At 32.2% G+C, this 20,605-nt stretch overlaps 1 protein-coding gene and 1 long non-coding RNA gene across 2 annotated transcripts; both read right to left on the minus strand.

The window, feature by feature from the left end:
- Positions 1-8,820: 8,820 nt before the first annotated feature.
- Positions 8,821-13,090, minus strand: LOC145097226 (TMV resistance protein N-like). The gene is made up of 5 exons (XM_079034754.1): positions 12,612-13,090; positions 11,302-12,406; positions 10,911-11,204; positions 9,388-10,811; positions 8,821-9,187 (listed from the first exon to the last, which is right to left on the minus strand). The coding sequence occupies exons 1-5, from the start codon at positions 13,088-13,090 to the stop codon at positions 9,121-9,123; spliced, it is 3,369 nt and encodes a 1,122-aa protein (XP_078890880.1). The 3' UTR covers positions 8,821-9,120.
- Positions 13,091-16,683: 3,593 nt separating this feature from the next.
- On the minus strand, positions 16,684-18,393 carry LOC145097227 (uncharacterized). Its single transcript, XR_013704279.1, has 3 exons — positions 17,656-18,393; positions 17,140-17,561; positions 16,684-16,851 (listed from the first exon to the last, which is right to left on the minus strand). It is a non-coding gene; the product is annotated as an uncharacterized LOC145097227 (long non-coding RNA).
- Positions 18,394-20,605: the final 2,212 nt, after the last annotated feature.

Below are 20,605 nucleotides of genomic sequence, written 5' to 3' on the forward strand. Positions count from 1 at the left end.
TTTGACGTTTTATTTAAATATATTTTTTTAATATTGTTTTTTTGACGTTTTGTTCGTTTAAATTATATAACGATTTTTATCACATTTTTTTCGAATAAACAAATTAAAACAATAACTCGAACTTGGACAAAAATTATCTTTCGTTTAGTTAAACGAACGAAAATGAACAATGGTCTCGTTCGTTCATTTATGTTCGTGAACGTTGGTTTATGATGTCTGTTTACGTTCATTTATGTTCGTTAATTTAATTTATTTATATTAATTTATGTTCATTTTTTAATTATTTTACCATATTATATGTCCGTTTATCATTGTTCGTTTGTGTTCTTTCATTTATGTTCGTTTAGTACGTTCACGAATATAAACAAACGTATATGAACAAAATAATTTGTTAAACGAACAAACGCGAAAAAGAAAATCTCTTTCATTATCCGTTTGTGTTCGTTTGTTAGTTCAGCTAACTTAAATGAACGAACACGACAATAAACAAACACCGCATGTTCGTTTGTTCATTCATGTTCATTTATTTGTTAAGCAAACATGAACAAAATCATTCATTTATATGTCAGTGCTTCTTCATTTGTTGCCTAAATAATTATATTATATCTTAGCGACAGAATGGCTTGAAGCTCACATTTCTCACTAAAGAAGCAATAATTGAAGGTAATCTTCAAGACATTCCTGCCGCTAATATATAATATAATTATTTAGACAATAAATGAAGAAGCACTGACATATAAATGAATGCTTTTGTTCATGTTCGTTTAACAAATAAAAGAACACGAACGAACAAAATAACAGACGGTGTTTGTTTATCTTCGTGTTCGTTCGTTTAGGTTAGTCGGAACGAACACAATTTTCTTTTTCATATTCATTCGTTTAACAAATTTTCTTGGTTATGTTCATTCGTTTATGTTCGTGAACATACTAAACGAACAAAGATAAACTAACACAACTGATCAATGTATATGAACATAAACGAACATATAAAATGATAATATAATAAAAAAAATGAACATAAATAAATTAAATGAACACACTTAAATGAGCATAAAGAGACATTATAAGTGAATGTTCACGAACATAAATAAACGAGCAAGACCATTATTTATGTTCGTTCATTTAACTAAACGAACTATAATTTTTATTCATGTTCGGGTTATTGTTTTACTTTGTTTATTTGAAAAAAAAAGGTCAAAAAAATCATTATATAATTTAAACGAACAAAACTTCAAAAAAAACCAACATTAAAAAATATATTTAAATAAAACATCAAAAACATTAAAATATTTTTAAACCACAATAACAAAGATACATAAATAAAGCAAAAAATAAATAATAATAATAATAATAATAATAATAATAATAATAATAATAATAATAGTATGATTTTATATAATTTAGATAATTGATTTAAAAAATAATAATACTTTTATAAATAAAATATATTAATTCTACTAAAATAAAGATAAAAACAATATTATATATATCTATAACTACTTATAATACATACATAATATACAACTATCCAATGCATAAAGTCTTAAAATTAAGATCATAAACTAAGAGGTACAAATCATGATACACAATGTACAATGTTTTATACATAATTTACAACACATATATACATATGTGAAATTAGTTTGGGGTTGATAGACACGGAGCACATGTAATAATACTTTATCACATGGATTGCCAGCTAGATATCACACGGATTACTTCATATGGTATTAGGGGCCGTTGATCATTGTGTATAATCCAACGGCATAAGCTTCTTCAACATATAATATAAACCCACATCTTTGTCTTTCTGAAGAGTAAATTAAACGAATCGTCCCTATGGTTTTGGGTAATTTGCACGTTTGGTCCCTAACTTATTTTTTTAACTCGGAAGGTCCTTACTATTTGTTTTTGTTACGCGTTTGGTCCCTATTGTTTGTTTTTGTTACACGTTTGGTCCCTGTTTTACCCAAAACGACTATTATTTAAATAGGAAAAAATGATAGGGCGGGTAAGGTAAGGTGAGAGGGGTGCGGTTGGGGGTCTGTTTATTTAAATAGATTAAAAAATCAAGGGTACAATAGTTTTTTTATGTATGACAGGGACCAAGCGCGTAACAAAAACAAACAATAGGGACCTTCCGAGTTAAAAATATAAATTAGGGACCAAATGCGCAAATTACCCTAAACCATAGGGACCATTTGTGTAATTTACTCCTTTCTGAAACCACCATTGGTCTCTATTTTCTCCTATCAAATCTGAAATGAAGAGCACATCTTAATACCAGACGTATACATATTTTTTATTGATTATCTTAACAAAGTGTTTGTTTCATTTTTCAATATTTTGTATTCATATTTTGTAATAACCAAATTTTGTAGTGATTTGATATCCTGTATAATACATATAAAGACTTTTGTTGCATTTATTGCTACTAATTCACTCTTTTTGTACAACTTTTGGATTGAGCGACAACATTTTGTTTTATTTATTGTGTTATCGGTTGGTGATTTTTTTTTGTTATAAATAAAAATATCTCCACCCGATTGATTTTTAGAATTCTATATTTTATGTATGTGTATTTTTAATGAAGATGAAAAAATTGATGCCTTCATCCAAAACCTTCAAACCATGAATTCTACTTTGCAGGTCTAAAAAAACCCCAAAATTGAATCCTCAGACCGATGTTTATAAAATCTTCAACATTCTATGTTTTGAATTTTTTTTCTTACTGTTTAAAGAATATTTTCTAAATCTGAAGATGTGAGAACCAATAGAACTTAGATTTAATATAAAACAGAACAAGAAATAATCTGCAAATCGTCAAAAGAAAAAAAAACATGAGGCTACAATTAAATTACAAGAAAAACAAAAAAATGAATAAAAGTATTATTGATGGGTTTTTTTTTTCAGATCCGGATTAGGGAGAACACATATGACTTAGAACTGCCTTGATTGAAACGAGGTGGTTCACAGGGGTAACAAGAAAGAGGTCGCCGCTATGATGTAAGTGATTTTCGGATGTTGGTTAAATTCTGTAAATTAAAAATGATGAAGGCGAGGATGTAGAACGAGAAGGATCAGGGACATATCCGACCTCGGTTATAGAGGCCGCAGGGACACTTTCAGTAGTGATAGAGGTATAGTATATAGTGGAAGCAATAGAGGTGAAAGAGGTGAAGGTGGCCCTGGAGTTTGTTGTGTAGGTGGAGGAAGAAGTGGCGTCAGATGTGGAGGAGGAGATTGTACCTGGAGAGTAGAGGTAAAGAGATGGTAGACAGTGGTGATTGAGGTAGAAGTGCTGGAAGCTAGGGATGAGCGTAGGCGGGTACCCGCCTCATTTGGCGAGAACCGGAACCGGAACCGGAACCGGCGGTTCTTAGAAAGTTAGAACCAGAACCGGAACCGGTCTAGGCAGTTCTTCAATTTTTGGAACCAGTCCCGGAACCGGCGGTTCCGGTTCCAGAAGCGGGTAACCCGGTTACATCAACTTTATTAAAAAATTTCAATAAAACTATAATTTATTTCGGTCGGAATCGAATAAATTCGGAACAAAAACGGACAAAATCGGACCAATATTTTCTAAATCGATCAAAATAGCGCACACATATATTCATACTAGATACTAATATATATATATATATATATATATATATATATATATATATATATATATATATATACCGGTTCCGGCGGGTACCCAGCGGGTAGCGGTTCCTAAAAAATGAGAACCAGAACCGGAACCACTTAAGGCGGTTCCGTAACTTTAGGAACCGGAACCGGAACCGCTTAAGCGGTTCCAGTTTCGGAACCGGCAGTTCCAAGGCGGTTCCGGTTCCGAAAGCAGGTACCCGGTTCCGATGCTCATCCCTACTGGAAGCCGCTTTGGTTAGTTTAGGGTTACAATATTTAGGGGGAAAATGACTTATTAAGGTAACTAACTATTTCAATTGTCCATATATAGGTAATGTTCTTTTTTTTGTACATATTAAGGTAACTAACTTGTTTTGTTTGTTCACATTTAGGTAATATGACCGGCTATCACCTGTTTTTGCTTATGTGGCATCCACCTGGCATTACGTGGCATGGTGCATATATGGGAAAATGACTTATTAAGGTAACTAACTATTTCAATTGTCCATATATAGGTAATGTTCTTTTTTTTTATACACATTAAGGTTACTAACTTGTTTTGTTTGTTCACATTTAGGTAATATGACCGACTATCACATGTTTTTGCTTATGTGACATCCACCTGGCATATGACTTGAATACGTTACACCTACGTGGCATCCACCTGACATATGACTTGTTTTGTTTCTTCTTCCTCATCTTATTCTTCAAAACAACAAGATGAATTTCAAGCTGATCATCCATGTGATTGCGGTTTACCATCTCGTGTGAAGATTTCAAGAACTCCTGACAACCATGGAAGAAAATTTAGAGTTCGTTAAAACTCGATGGTAAATCAATATTGTTGAATATGTTGCAGGAGTTCTTGAAATCTTCACACGAGATGGTAAACCGCAATCGATAATCAGCTTGAAATTCATCTTGTCATTTTGAAGAATAAGATGAGGAAGAAGAAGCCATCATCGATCGATCTAGGGTTTAGAATTAGGGGTGGAATCGTATGACACAGTTATAGTGTAATCGAATGAAGACAAAATATGCACCATGCCACGTAGGTGTAACGTATTCAAGTCATATGCCAGGTGGATGTCACATAAGCAAAAACATGTGATAGTCGGTCATATTACCTAAATGTGAACAAACAAAACAAGTTAGTTACCTTAATGTGTATAAAAAAAAGAACATTACCTATATATGGACAATTTAAATAGTTAGTTACCTTAATAAGTCATTTTCCCATATATGCACCATGCCACGTAATGCCAGGTGGATGCCACATAAGCAAAAACAGGTGATAGCCGGTCATATTACCTAAATGTGAACAAACAAAACAAGTTAGTTACCTTAATGTGTACAAAAAAAAGAACATTACCTATATATGGACAATTAAAATAGTTAGTTACCTTAATAAGTCATTTTCCCATATTTAGGAGGGTATATGTATGATAAAGACGTATTTTTTTTTTTTTTTTACTTCTCTGTTAAATAGAATATATATTTTGTTTTAAAAATAATATTATTCAACAAATATTATGAATATCTTTAAAATACTAACGATTTCAAATATTTTTAATGTTAGTTTACTTTAATAAATTAAAATGATTAAAAGTTAACTAAAAAAATATATTGAATAATTTTGATACAAGACAATTTAAAAAGTTAATTTAATACTTTAAAACTAACATGATTAATATATTATTTCGTTTCTTAAAATTATAATCAATGAAATGCTTTCAAATTATTTGGTTGAGTTGAATGGTAGAATGAAATCCAGTAAATTGGAATGGTATTATGAAATGCCATGAAATGGTGTTTATGACCCAACAACAAATGTCCAACTATGTTCATAGATTATCTTTTGCTTGATTGTCAATATATGATTAAAATTTATCTTTTGTTTTATATTTTACACAAGTTAATTAAGAAAGTAGAAAGAATGATATAGAAAAAAACAGCAGATGAAGATGATTGAGAGAAAGAGAACATTTATGCTCATTCTTGTAAACCAGTTTTATTATTGTGTTATTAATTAGTTTGATCTAAAATAATATAGCCCATAAAAAAATAGTTATTATAATATAGTGTAAGATGAGATATGATACAAAGTAAAAAGTATCAATAATCAAAAAAACATTATTTTATATTTAGGTAAATCCAAAAATCATCCATGATTTATGATTTTTTAGAATAATATGAAATTTTTAATATTTTGATTATAACTTGGCCATTTTAACATAGTAAGTTTAGATCTGTTTATATATAAATAAACATTTGTTTCAACGGCATATGAAAACGAAAGTTAAATGAATAGATAAAAATATCAATTTAATTTTTTTTCAAAAGATTAACAATATATCAATTAACCATTTAAAAAAATAAAGTTTTATTTTTCACAAACTTTAATAAAATATTGGACCACCGGATATAATATAGGTGTTAGGTTGTTTAAAGAAAGTTTAAAATATTAGTTATAATATCTATATATTAGTCATAATTTTGATTTATAGTTTTCGACTCTTAGATTATTCATGAATAAGATGTTAAAGATTTTTTTAACTTTTATATATTGTTGGGTAAAAAGCATAAAAAATTATTTAAAAGTTATATATTTTTAACATATTAATATTTTGTTTGTAGCATTTAGTTACTTAATATTAAAATTTTGTTTGTAGGATGTCGTTACTTAACATATTTTCATTTGTTATATTATATTTAAAGTAGATAAAAGGAATAAAAAAAATAGAGTAATTAGTCTAAAAAGAAACTAATGAGTATACTAGGTTTTCAAGAAGAAATTTAAAAAACTTTTTGCCTAGCGGTAGCAAGTGGTGTCTTCTCTCATTGAGGTCAGGGTTCATGTCCCGTCGTGAACATACTGATAGAATTACGTCTTAGCTTAGGAGTAAATTAGATTTATTGATTAAAATAAACAAGAAACAAAAAAACAAAAGGTAGAGACATGTCTACAAATTTCATAGGAAATTTCATAACTTACTAACCATTTTTCATTATATAAAGCTAGAAACACTACAACTTAGATCTCTATTAGTACTTATAGATTAGTCATAATTATTAGAACTCTGTGAACTACAAAGTAGTAGTTTTAGGTAAATAACTACCAACACTTTTCCTTTATCCTAAAACATCATACCAGAAGAAAACTAATCGTCGAATAAGCAATCCATCAGAATGCTTAAACGAACTATTTGACACGAAAAAGAAATTAATCGCCGTATGAAAACTATCTACCGAAAGGAACTAGCTGGCGCCGCCGCATCGCGCGGGTACCCTACTAGTATATATATATATATATATATATATATATATATATATATATATATATATATATATAAAATAAATTAGTAAAAGTAAAAGAAAAAAGAAAGAAAGGGTAATTTGGTCTTTTTATATGGACCAAAGACCTACAGTTTAATTTCCACAAACCATAAGGATGTAACCGATCAAATTTTAAACTTAGGGACAAAAACTGAGAATTTGACAAAAACACAAGGACCATTTCTGTAATTTAATCTTATACTTATATCTCTTTTTATTCATTTATGTAAATATAGGGGTCTCTTTTGTAACATATTGTAATTCATGTATATTGGTGTTAATACAATGTTCTCCCTAAGGGGTTTAATAAGTCAAAAAGTTGGAAGCTTTTTAAATAAATAAGCTTTGCTAAACACCCTTTAAGTCTATATAATCTGATGATCTATTTTACGCGCAATGGCTAAATATCTCTCTACTCTTTAAATTTAATTTCATGTTCAAAACCTCAACTCTCTCTCGAATCAAAATATATGGTTTTACACGGGGTTAATGGCCGAATTTGGGAGGTAAGCTTGAAGCATTATGTGTTGTGATTCTTCCTAGTTCTTTATTCAGTGTTTGTAACGCTTTTGATTTCACAGGGGCCGCAAGGGACATAATTCGATTGAGACGTTAGATGGGTATGAACCCTCCCCTAACGATTCATTCCGCCTGTTGACTAATTAGGTAATTTGTCTTAATACTGATGATCTTTTTCTCTATTTCTATCGTTTACCCTTTCTAGGGCAGACTGAAATAAGGTACGCGTGTTGAGATATAATCTCCTCCAATGTCCGAATAGAGAAAATAGGGTGTGGGTGTTTAGTGGTGCTCCTAGTTGAAACTTTCTATATTTCATTTTGCAGCTATTAGTGATTTCATTTACATTGTATATGGAGGACCAAAATCAAAAGGAACAAGCATCAATGGTTGTTAAGACCTCTTATTAAACCTGTTTAAAAGCTGTTTTTTTACGCCTAGATTTTAGAATTTAATCCACTCTTGATATTAAAAGGATTGAATTAATATGTGTTTAAGTGCCTTTTCAAACTATAGGGTTCTAATAAGTAAAACTCCTACCAGTTATAGCAATGCACTTTCAAAATTTTCTTATTACAGCATAATACTTTGAAAATCTACCAAATGTAGCAATGTACTTTCAATATTCAAATTTTTTCTTATTAGAACATTATACTTTGATTGATATAGCAAATGGAACACTAGATAGATTTCAACATGGGAACAAGAAAAAAACAAAGTTAACATACCATCACTACCCATGATTAGTTCCAAAAAAAAAATTTAGTTCATAAAGAAAAGTGTGTTATGTTTCATGTCCAATTCTATTAGCAGCATACACACAACAATAAACTTGTCCCTCTATAAAATAACATGAAGAAAGTTAATGTGGAAAATTTCCTTTTTCTATTATAAGTCACTGGATTAGTAGAGAGTAGAGACCCATCATATCAACCTTTTCCAAAGTCGAGAGACTGACCACTTAACTTAATTTTTGGGTTTTTGGCTAAAAAATAATTATTACCATCTACAACAAGACCAAAAAGACCACCATGTCAATTCAGCTTGAAAACAGAGAAAGTACAATAGTTCTTTGTGAAATGACTTTTTTGGGCCTCCAGAGCTTCTCAAAATCATCATGTTGTGGGTGCCTGCATTATGTGCACTCTACATAGCAGAACATTTTTCCTATTGTAACAACTTTCTACAGATTGTATGGCAACTTTTAACCTGAAACCTATCAAAACTCTATTCACAAACAATTAAGGTTGCAATCAACACACATATGAGATTATTCATAACTTTCAAAACTACAATCTTATTGTTAATCAGGATACGGTTTGGGTTGATCCATGAAAAATCAGAGTGGTAAGCTAAAATAATATTTCAAAATACAAAGCATTAAGCTTTAAGTCTAAAAACAAAGTTACAAACAAGACCTACGATCAATTTTTGATTGTTCCATTAAATGAAGAATGGAACGAATTTATTATCAAAATCTTGCAGTTCAAATGACATTTGGAAAGTCCCAACCTAACATCTCTTGAGCCATGGTTCTAATGGAGATCACTTCCAACTCATTCTCATTGTGCACTATGTGTTTCTTCTTTTGAAGAAGTCTCACATTGATTTCAACTAGTAACAATGCTTCAATCAACAGGAATCCCCACCACAAAGTCCCTTGAAATTTAGCTTAATCAACGTTTTCAGCGTCTTTTTTCTGCAAAAATCATTGAATTTAGCTTTTTAAGAGAAAAAGTCAAGAGAAGAGAACAAATTAAGACGAACATTGTCTACATGTATAGTACTTTATTTTCTTTTAATTATTAATTTTGATTTGTGGGTGAAATTTAGTTACCGTCATATCAATTTTATTATTTAAATCAGTGTGACATGATCAATAAAGAACACAGAAAGTACCTGTTACAAAAGAATAATGCTTCAAAAAATTTATCCCTGGACACTTCTCCTGTTGACAGCTGTACGTAGCAGTCAGATAATGAGCCATGTATCTCTGATGTAAACCCACACGACTCAAGAAGCTCCCTCGACCCGATGAACCACAGACCTTTTACCAAAAGAATGCTCTGTGGAAGATGAATTATGCTTGTACCTCGTACATGTAAGTATTCTAAATGTTCTAAACGTCCAAGTTCCTCAGGTAACTTTTCAAGAAAGAAACAATTATCAAGTTTGAGAAAAGTTAAACGTTTCAACATACAAATGCTGTCGGGTAGATGCTTAATCTTCGCAGATGACAAAGTGAGCATCCCTAAACTTTCTAATTCGCCAATACCCTCAGGTAACTTTTCAAGAAGCCAACAGAATTCAAGTCTGAGAGATTCCAGATGTTTCAACATACAAATGCTATCCGGAAGATGTTTAATTGTTGTAGATGACAAAGTTAGGTCCTCTAAACATTCTAATCGGTCAAGATCCTCAGGTAACCTCTCAAGTAGCAGACAATCTATAAGTTGAAGAGATTTCAAATGTTTCAACATACAAATGCTATCTGGAAGATGTTTAATTGTTGTAGATGACAAAATTAGCTCCTCCAGACAATCTAACTGATCAAGATCCTTGACCGTCTCTAGAAAACTGCCTTTGAGTTCAAGCTTTCTTAAATGTCGTAACCCCCAAATGCTTTGTGAAAATGTCTCAAGGTTTGTGCAAGCACATATACCTACAGAAAGAAGCATCTCAAGATTTCTAGTAAATGAGGTTCGATATTCTTCATAAAAACACTTAAACCGAAACTTTGGTAAGTTATTGTCAGGGTGAAGCGGGCATCTTTCTATGGTCTCTGCAATCAGCTGTAATTCAGCTGAAGGACCAACCTCAAGTGATTCATCCACACTACAAGAAGTATATTCATATTTGTGAAAGAAAAAAGAGCTAAAACTCAAACAACCACTTAAGTCTACATGGACAAGCTTGTTTAGACATCCAATGGGAGTGTGAAGTTCTACCAATTTATGACAGTCATTGAGATGTAACTTCTTGAGATTTGGAGTCATCCCAAGGTCAAGGGTCCTCAATTTTGAATGACTAATTTTGAGTTTGGTGAGCTTTTGACATTCATTGGCCACGTGAAGTTTTTCCAAATCATTGCATTCATAAAGAAGCAACTTTTCAAGATTTGGAGCCAGCCGAAGGTCAAGGGCACTCAACCTTGAACCTTTAATGTCGACAGAGGTGAGCTTTAAACATCCAGCGGTCATATGAAATTCTATTAAATCATTGCATTGATGAAGAGTCAACGTCAAAAGATTTGGAGTAAGCCCAAGGTCAATGGTACTCAACATTGAATAACTGAGGTCAAGAAATCTGAGCTTCTTAAAGACCTAAAAAAAACAAAATGAATATTGGTGTAATAACAAAATAATGTATGTATAACATTATATAATGAACCATACAGATCAATCGATCAACCATAATTTTACCTTACTTTCTCCACCTTCCCAAAGTTGTACAATTCTGCTCTCATGCATTTGAAGTGCAGCAAGATTATTTGCTTGAAACGTTGTGGGTAAAGAACTAAAAGGGTAATTGGTCCAAACCACATATCGTAGAGCATTTGGGAAGCCTGAGCCGGCCATACTAAACTCCAAATCACAGGAATAATGTCCATCAACAAAAAGAAATCTAAGTTCCTTCATCTTTCTCAGACCTTTTATAGAAAAATGAGTATTGAAACTCATAGAGAAGAATTGTATACATCTTGTTGCTTTAGTACCCTGCAATCCAAAAGAAGTCACCATGAAACTTGTGTCATAATAACTATAAATGTGTTGTTGTTTTTTTTTACCAAATATAAGTACACATTATCCTTACCAAATCATTAGCTAATATCTCTTCAATTTCATCTTTAATCCACAATCGGGTATGATTGTGAGGCTCATCCGGGTGCCCACGACGAACAATATTCCTGCCCATTTCTTCAATATGGTCATGCATGCCTAGGTGATCATAATCATAGTTCTTATAAATAGTTATAAGAGATTTTTGCTGAAGAACTCTTAAACCATTTCTAGCATGAAACCCACAACATTCAAGCGCTTTGATTGCAATATCTTTCGGACAACCTTTCATGAAGCATGCAACATCTAGAAACATTTCCTTGTAATCCTCCTCTAGAGATATATAGCTTATTTCCAACTTTTTCAAAGTTTGTGTTTCCGGAATCGTTTTTAGTCTTTCTAGGGCATCTATCCATTCAAGCTCATCTTTTCCACAAAGAAACGAACCCAAAACCTTAATCGTCAAGGGAAGACCAGCCGCGTAATGTACAACTTGTCTTGATAGCTCTTCATACCCTTGAATTGGAATATCTCTCCCAAATGCAAACCTACTGAAGAGGCAAATTGCCTCCTCATATGATAGCAGATTGACATCATGAATGAACTTCACTCGGTGCGCTACCAGCACTTGCTCATCTCTTGTTGTAATGATAATTACACTTCCCGCCTTAAACCAGTTAGGATCACCTGCTAACGCCTCAAGTTGGTTTATATGATCAACATCATCTAGAACAACAAGACCCTTCCTATTTGGCATCCTCCTCTTCATCATGTGTTTCCCTTCATAAACACCACTTACTTTGATGTCTTTATCATTTAAGACATCTGAAAGGACTTGATTTTGTAACTGCGTTAAACCGGACAAAGAATCTTTTTCCCTGACATTTTCAACGAAGCTTGTACCTTCAAAATGAAAGGATATGTGATCAAAAACAGCTCTTGCTAAAGTTGTCTTTCCACCACCTCCCATGCCCTTGATCCCGATCATGCGCACATCGTCACAACCAATCTCTAAGGATGGTACAAGATCTTTGATCCGGGTCTCCATTCCGACTAGCTTTTCATCAATGTTGAAACTAATGGAACGTAACTCTAGTGAAACCACCTCAACTATTTTTCGGATGAATTTAGCTTCATGCCTACATTTTAAAGAAGATTCAGTTAGCTTACTCAAAAATCCCATATGACCAGTCATTTTCAGATCTATAATTAACATATGAAAAATAACGTATTAAAATTTGACAATCTAAGATGCCATATACGAGCCATTTATATCCAGGACTCCAGGTTATACACTAGATCAAAAAGATTCAAAATATTGCAGAGATCTAATGAAGGAATTACCCGTCAGCAGTGTTCTTCAACTCCCACCCAGCCAGATCCGCTGCTTCTTTGAGAGCCTCTCTCCATATTCCAGCAGCCTCTTTATTTTTAAGGTTGTCAAAGGCGTCTGCCACTGCCCCCTCTTGTTTGCGGACTTCCGAAGGCTCCACATCATAGAAAACAGGGTAAGCGGTATGCTCGTTCGTCTTCTGACACTCCATTATCTTAACAAGTTCATTCAAGCACCAAGATGAAGAGGCATATCTCTTGGAGAAAACAATGATGTAGAATTTGGAGTCTTCAATGGATCCGATGAGCTCATCACTGATGTTTTCCCCTTTTTTGATTTCTTCGTCATCCTTGTAAGTATGAATGCCTTTTTGCTTAAGAGCATGATAAAGATGGTCAACAAAGTTCGTACGAGTGTCTTCGCCCCTGAAACTCAAAAATACATCATACTTAAAGATCTTGTGAATGGATGAAGTTGAAGAAGACGCCATTGAAGGTATGATTGAAGGATCCTGATAAAAATCAAATCTTTGTTAACCAAAGTTAAAATGATTGCGAAGAAATTTGGATGAGATGAATCTGGATGATCATCGTAAGCAGATTAAGAAGATAGAAGATAATGTGAGATGGCGATGGGTGTGGCTGGAAGACTTTTGGACTTCTGTGGAGAAAGCCAGACCACTTGTTTGGTCAAGGAATGTAAATTTACTTATCAGATCGCATTTCTAGTTGCATGTGTCTTTCACTTAATTATAACAGTTTAATTACGAGTTATGTATTAAGGCATAACGGTTGTGAAAAATATTTACCATATATATTTACCATTTTTGTCAGGGAGATAAATGGAAGTGGGCTGAGTTTCAACTTTCAAGCACGTCTCTGTATTTCCACTTGGTTTCTTACTCTTTTTTAGCGGGGATATCGACTAAAAAAAGTAAGATGCAGTTTGACTTGGTATAAATATTTACAGTTTCTGTACAGTTTACTTTTGTGAGTAAATTGCTGTGTAATCATAAGGATTTGATACTTTTATTGATCATCACAACACAACGATATTCTTTTGTTCAAACTAAGATAAAATATATAATTGTTCATTCTATTAGAAAAAAGATGTTTGTTTTATTCATAACTTTGATATGGTTAGTATTACATTTTCTTCCTTTTCGTTTGATTTATCATTACTCGACCACTAGTGATTTTCTTGATTCATGAATGGATTTAAAGGCTAGGGTGGAGGATTTATTTAGTCAAAGTTGGTTGGTTTTTTATTCTTTCTAACTATTTAAAAATGAGTGGCAAATTTTGTTAAATGGAAACGTAACTTTTGGTGTAGAAGTCAAATGTGGGGAGTTTCTTATTGATAACCATTAACATATGTTTTAATTAATTTTCTACAGAGATCAAGATCTCTTGACGTTTGAGAGGGGAAGTGTAAGCGGTTCTGTTATGTTCAGGTATATAGGCATAATTTGGCTTGATCTTAAGGGTAAGGAGTACGAAGTTCTGAAAGTTAGTATCTTATTATAAAAATCATGGCGATAATGATCTATATTTAATTATATAATTTTTTTGTGTGTAAATAATTTTGTGTAAATAAAGGTCATGTAAAAACTATACATACACTGAAGGATCAAGGATGTGTGTGGGCACAATAAACATGGAGGTTTACCTTTCTAATGACCTTAAATTTGTTGGATTATGAGTTTGCATACTATACACCTATTATTTTGGTTATGCCTTTTTTAACAAAAAACTATAGCTATGATATCATGTCAAAATTAAGTTCCTATCATCTAATATTGCAATATAACAACATACAGAATTGATTTTTGTTGGTTTTGCATATTTATGCAGTGCTAATTTATAAACAAGTTAAATCATTACTCTGAAAGAAATTGGAACATTGCTCTGCATTATGGCAATCCAATTTCAGTAGGGTTGTATCATTTACCTGTTCATTTTCCCTTATAATTCACAAAAAAATAAGTTATAACTTTTGTAGGCAAATGAAGTCTTTAGCATCAAACTTATTTGCCTGAGTTTAAATAGAATAAGCATCTTTGACATTATATATTTTCAACATTTTCTACCTTATCTTTGTGACATTATTGTTGAAATATAGTTACTCATAATTATTACATTGAACTTTTTAGTGGTTTATAATTTTTGAGTGAGGGACGTCAATATTTTGAACTTTCATGTTAAGTATAGTAGCTAAAATAATCATATTTGGTGAATTGTTGTAATATATCATGACTACTACCGGATTGTTTTGGCCTGTGTTAGGATGTTTTGGGTTGGAATGTTTTGTTGAGAGACTATTTTCAACACATCTAATTTGTTTACTAATAAACATATGTAACATAGTAACTTATTTTAACAGATAATGGCGTAAATAAACAAAAAAAATATTCAATAACTTTTCTTTAAAAACAAATTGTATAATGGGTTTTCAGTAAAAGGCGAAAAAAGTAGAGTTTTTCTAAATTTGAGATTTGATATTTTATTACAAAAATATTTTTCGCTAATTGCCATCTGCTTTTGTTAAACATGGGGATGAATTTTGGGAACATTTTGCAGTTTTTATGACATCATTAGTAAAAGTTGAAAATTCGGAGTCATAACACACTTTTTTGTTGCAAGGAAGACTTTTGAGAGGTGAAATTAAGGAATAGTAGCATGATGATATATATTACTTTTGAGCAATAGTTGTAATTCTGGAAATAATTCTAAGAGGAATATTTCCAAATGCAAAGGTATTTTTTGCATAAATTACAAAAAAAAAAAAAAAATGATATCAAGCGTACCCTTGAATTTGCTTTTGTTCCGTTTTATAGCATTAGCCCTAAAAATTTGCTTTTTGTCGCTTTTAGAGGAAGTTATTGCGGAAGATACAGAAGAGAGGTTGCGCTTGAACTTCAACTTCATGAAAGTCGGGTACTATTATGACTTTTTAATCACTTGAACAATACTTTTAATCAAATACCCTTGAATTTTGTACTCTTTGAGTTAGACTTTACTGTGAGATTGCTTTTTTTTTTTAATGGATCATAAACATACAACTTCCACGGATTCATTTTTCAAAAAGAAGTCGTTACGGTTCTAATGGTAGTGATTCATGTCATGATAACTTAGTTAATGGTGTATAAGCCAAGATGCCACCTATTTTCTTTGATTCTTATTGAATAGATTGCAAAACATGCAATTATCACCTAAAAACTAGTGGTTTATGTGTGTTTCAGGTAAAAAAAATCCTAACTCTCTTACCCTCATGTAATAGTAACATACTTGCATTTTGTTTTACCGAAAATAGCAACGTGTTGTCCATGATAGCTTGTATTTTCATTTGTTCATACCTACCATAAACTGCTAATGATTGCAACATCTACTTCCACGAAACATCAACCAAAAAAAAAATATGACCCATGCAACACACGGGCCTCTTCACTAGTTTGGATAAAATTTCAACTCGTGGAATCATTGATAACAGTAAAAGGTGAATTTTATTTTGTTTATTTTGCTAGATCGGAATTCTTAGCGTGTTTGGATGTGCGATTTCAAATAGATGATTACCTTTTTTTTAAATCTTTGATAATAATCTTGACTTTGCTATGTTTCTCAAGCACTTCGCCACAATTCCGATCACCGAAACTGAAATTAACCGCCAATGTTCTTGAAATAGTTTCGACCGTATCGACATCGTTTTCAGTTGTGTTTGATGTGTTTTCTGGTGCACTATTCCACTAACACTTCATTCCATCAAATATCTACTCACTATTTTTTTTTATCTTTTTATCCTTTTTTTCTATTTTAATAAATTTGTTATAGATTTTTTATAAAAACTAGAAAGGTGACACCGTGTTGCGGGGTCGGATTTCGATTAAACCATTTCCAAAAGGAGTGTACGTCGACTACATAGTTTATTGATTATTCGGGGGTTAAAATGTTTAAAGGGTAAAGTCGACTGGCTTTGCTTGTAGATTGCAAGTCAAGTAAAAACCAATGTTATTGTCATACGATCAGCGCCTCTGTCTAGGTTGAATAAGAGATTCTGAAAAATCGAACAACGGAAAACAAATAACCATTAGAAGAATCAAACCTCTGTACTTTCATTTTTACATTTACTGGTTTATTTTCAATCCTTCTATTATTTACGCAGCGTATTTCGAAAAATCTTTCTGCCAAAAAAGAATTAGGGTAATCATCTACCTATATCTTCTTTTTACCCTTTTTCTTATTAAAACTTCACCACCTGTCAAAAGACACAAATACCCTTATTAGTGACTAAAGTATGGGAAAAATAGATTGTGTTATTTATTTTACTGGTGGTTTCTTCTGGGGATGATGTTGTCATTCAATCCCAATTCAACAGGAACAAATAGTTTCCATACAGACGGATGAACAAAAAAAAGACATTTCTTCAAACAGGTTGTGGGCACAAGCATATATATAACATCATTTTGAACGTTTACGTTATTAAGGGGTACTTCATCTGTTTTCATACGTTATTGAGATAAGAAAGTATGAAGAAAAAATAAACCTCAACAGCAGCTGATACACCGACCTCTTCCATATTTTCTCTGAAGGCATCACGTATGGTAACAGCTAAATGAACTAATGACTCATGGGGCCCACATTCTCAATTCTTAGTTACTCATGTTACATGTAGAGCATCACATAACACAAGAAGAGCCCCTCCTTTCATGTTAAGTAATTTCTATGAATAAGAGCCTATTGATAGTTCCCTCTGCAGAGCTTTAAATAACCAGACACTTTCTGCCAAGGGCAAATTGGTGATTTAGTTTAAATGTCGCAAATGCGAAAACCTGCATCAAAGGTGGTTAGTTATCTGTGCCTTTTGCAGGCCATCCACAGCTTCAATTGTCATTCTCCTATCCAAACAAATGATTTCCTCAGACTCTAAGCATTTGTTGTAATAGTATAATGCATCATCTACCTCACCTAGAAGTAAACGACAAATGGATATAGGATATAAAAAGAAAATTAGATTATGATTTTTCCTATGTAATAAGTAACTGAGAGATAGAAATGTTACTTTGCTAATCCTCATTTCGTCTCCTCCAGATATGTCTTCACCCATCTTTGTCTGCAGAAACGAAAAAAGAAATCGAGTAATCAAAAGCAAGCTGTGATGGTTAGGCTTTAGGTTTGGTCGGCTTCTTAGTGTCGGTAGCAGTCGACGGTGGTAGCCGACACCACTGATAGCAACGGAAATATGAAAATCAAAGAACGAAGGAAAGAGGTAGATTGGTACAGAGACGAACCACCCTTCGCCATGGAAGCACCTCTATGATTTTGCCCTGGAAATCCATGGGAAGGCAGACATCAACCTCTAAGTGAATAGATAGGTAGTCGATTTGGTACCACGGTGATGGTTAGTGATAGAAAGGATGCCAATGAGTTCAGATAGAGATCAAAGGGTTTTGGAGAAGCGGCGGGAAGTGGAGGAATTAGAAGAAGATAGAGGAGAGACTGTCGGTGGATAATCCACAGTTCTGTAACCTTTTGATTGGAGAGTAATAGCGGTGACAGTGATGTGTATGGTGAGAAATAATATGGAGGAACTGTTTGTGTTGGTGAAAGGTTTTGAGAACGAAGGATTCCCAGAGATGTTGAAGAAGACGTTGCAAGGGAGAAACAGGAAATGGAGACGTTTCTGAAATGATGAATCGGCGAACCCTGAGTCGGTGATCCTGGAAACACTGGAATGGGGATGTTATCTACTGTTGATAAAGCCAGAAATGAAGCCTGATTGGTAGATAAAACGGTGAGGCCACCTGTACACAAACTACCTACATAATGACATAAAATTACTGTAAAAGAAAATAGAATTGCAACCTCACACTTTCAACTTTACTATTCCTAGCTTTATATATATATATATATATATATATATATATATATATATATATAAGGTAAAGTGAATATACCTAACAACCTTATATAAGCTTAGATACTTAACTACATTATACTACATTGTTTTGCATTATATTTGCATTGCAATCGTCTAAGGTTCTTAAACTTCAACCCTTAACTTGATTTACTTCCAAGATTTTTAAACATTTACCATTATATTCCTCCTACACCATTTGATTTGTAACGGCAGTATATGAAGCCCACCAGGAGGTCTCCGTAGAAAGACATCATTTGAAGGAAGATAATGGTAAAAGTCCAAAGATTTTGGAAACAATCAAGTTATAAGGTTGAATTTTAAAAAATTTGGGTGATTACAATGCAGATATGATACAAAATTTCTAGTATATATATATATACACTAGAAAACTTTGAGGTCCGTGCTAAGCACGATCCAAAAACAAGATAATTTGTGTATATTTTTTAAGGTGTCTAAAGTATGTTATACTAAAAACGAAAAAGGTTAAAGTACAATACTACAATATATTGCTTGAATCATCTAGAGTCTAGACCAACCATCTAAGCAGAAAAGATGAACTCTAGGTTTGTTAACTTTGAGCATCTTCGCCTGTTAAGAATCATGAGAAAATGAATTAAATTGGAAAATATGTTTTGCTTGATTTATAGATATGCAAGCTATAATACAAAGGTTATTCATTGCAAAATTAGTATGCATTTTGTTATAGAAAAACAAACACCAACCATTCTCTTCATTGCATTAACACAAATATGTTGCGTAAAAAACATAATAGAAAACTTTGGCATCAAAGAACTTATAAAATATCTTAAAGTATATTAGAACTAACAATATACATATACTTTATGGTGTTTTATAAGGTATGTAATGTCGATTTTTTCTCAAATGATTGTTTAAGAGAATCTTTGAGTTTGACATTAATTTTGCCTTTTTATCACAAAAAACATGCATAATATATCATTTTGCATTGAATACAGTAAGATTGAGTTTCATGGGAAATAATATTTTTCTTAAAAAACCAAAAGTACTATCAGTTGCATCAGTCCAATGAACATGACCCTCTATACTAAACAGATCAGTTACATGTGAAAGAAAGAATGAAACAATAATTATTAAGTGAATAATCAAGAAAATGCCAAACTTTAACCAAACTTAAGCAAGAAATCCCTATCTTCTACTGATATCTAGAAGCTTCTTATTTTATTTTTTTTTTTTTGACATTAACATACATATATCAATTTTTGAAAAGTAGAAATCATATCATTTACATGAATGGGTGGTTTTTCATAATTATGGAAATATAAATACAAATAGTTTCCAAATTTGATCATTTTTGAAAAGAAAAGGGCATAAACTATAAATAGATTAAATTTTCCCCTTGAATCTCATATAAAGAATGTTTCCCTTTTCAACCTCTACGGACAAAAAATTGTCATTCTTCAAAAATAACGGCGTAAAATTTCCCATATTGGTAAAGGAGTCAAAGTAGTGGCCATTAGTCCATTATAGACAATTTGTAACCTGAAAACAAACAAATAACAACACATTTACCTGTTTATACTTATATAGGTACCAACTCACATTCTTTACCAATATGGACAACTTGCAATCTGAAACCAATAAAAATAGCAACATATTTACTTGTTTTAACCAATATAGGCAACCTAACTCACTATCTAATCACAATAGCAGCCAATTTACATTTTCTTTTACTGATGTGGACAGCTTGTAACCTAGAAAGTAGAAAGATACAAAATCATGGTGTGGCATCGTCTGTGGTTCCCATATGGGAGATCCTGTGAAGGACCATAAATGTGGGAGATCCTGTGAAGGACCATAAATGTTGGGATAAGCCTGAATCATTTAAAAAAAAAGATAGATTTTTGCCTTTATGGTCCGACATCACAACATGTCCCAATTATGTTTATTGCATCATGTTCAGAATTTTGTAAAAATCAAATAGAGAAAGTTCACGAAACTAATGACAATTAGGTCACACAGGAAAAATAAAAGGAAACAAACCGACGATAACAAACAACCTTCCTTGAAGCCTGTGAAATCAGTAAAAATGTTATTATGACATTAATGCTTAAAA

This window comes from Lactuca serriola, chromosome 4, assembly GCF_051521515.1.
Source record: "Lactuca serriola cultivar US96UC23 chromosome 4, Lser_US96UC23_V15, whole genome shotgun sequence".
Classification (NCBI taxonomy): Eukaryota; Viridiplantae; Streptophyta; class Magnoliopsida; order Asterales; family Asteraceae; genus Lactuca; species Lactuca serriola.

What these genes read in the sequence shown, in the direction of transcription:
- LOC145097226 (XM_079034754.1), bottom strand. Translation starts at nt 13,090, where the DNA reads ATGGCGTCTTCTTCAACTTCATCCATTCACAAGATCTTTAAGTATGAT. An exon ending in TTGAAGAACACTGCTGACGG is followed by an intron (nt 12,407 to 12,611) that starts GTAATTCCTTCA and finishes TTTAAAATGTAG; the next exon opens with GCATGAAGCTAAATTCATCC. An exon ending in GCATTATTCTTTTGTAACAG is followed by an intron (nt 9,188 to 9,387) that starts GTACTTTCTGTG and finishes TGATTTTTGCAG; the next exon opens with AAAAAAGACGCTGAAAACGT.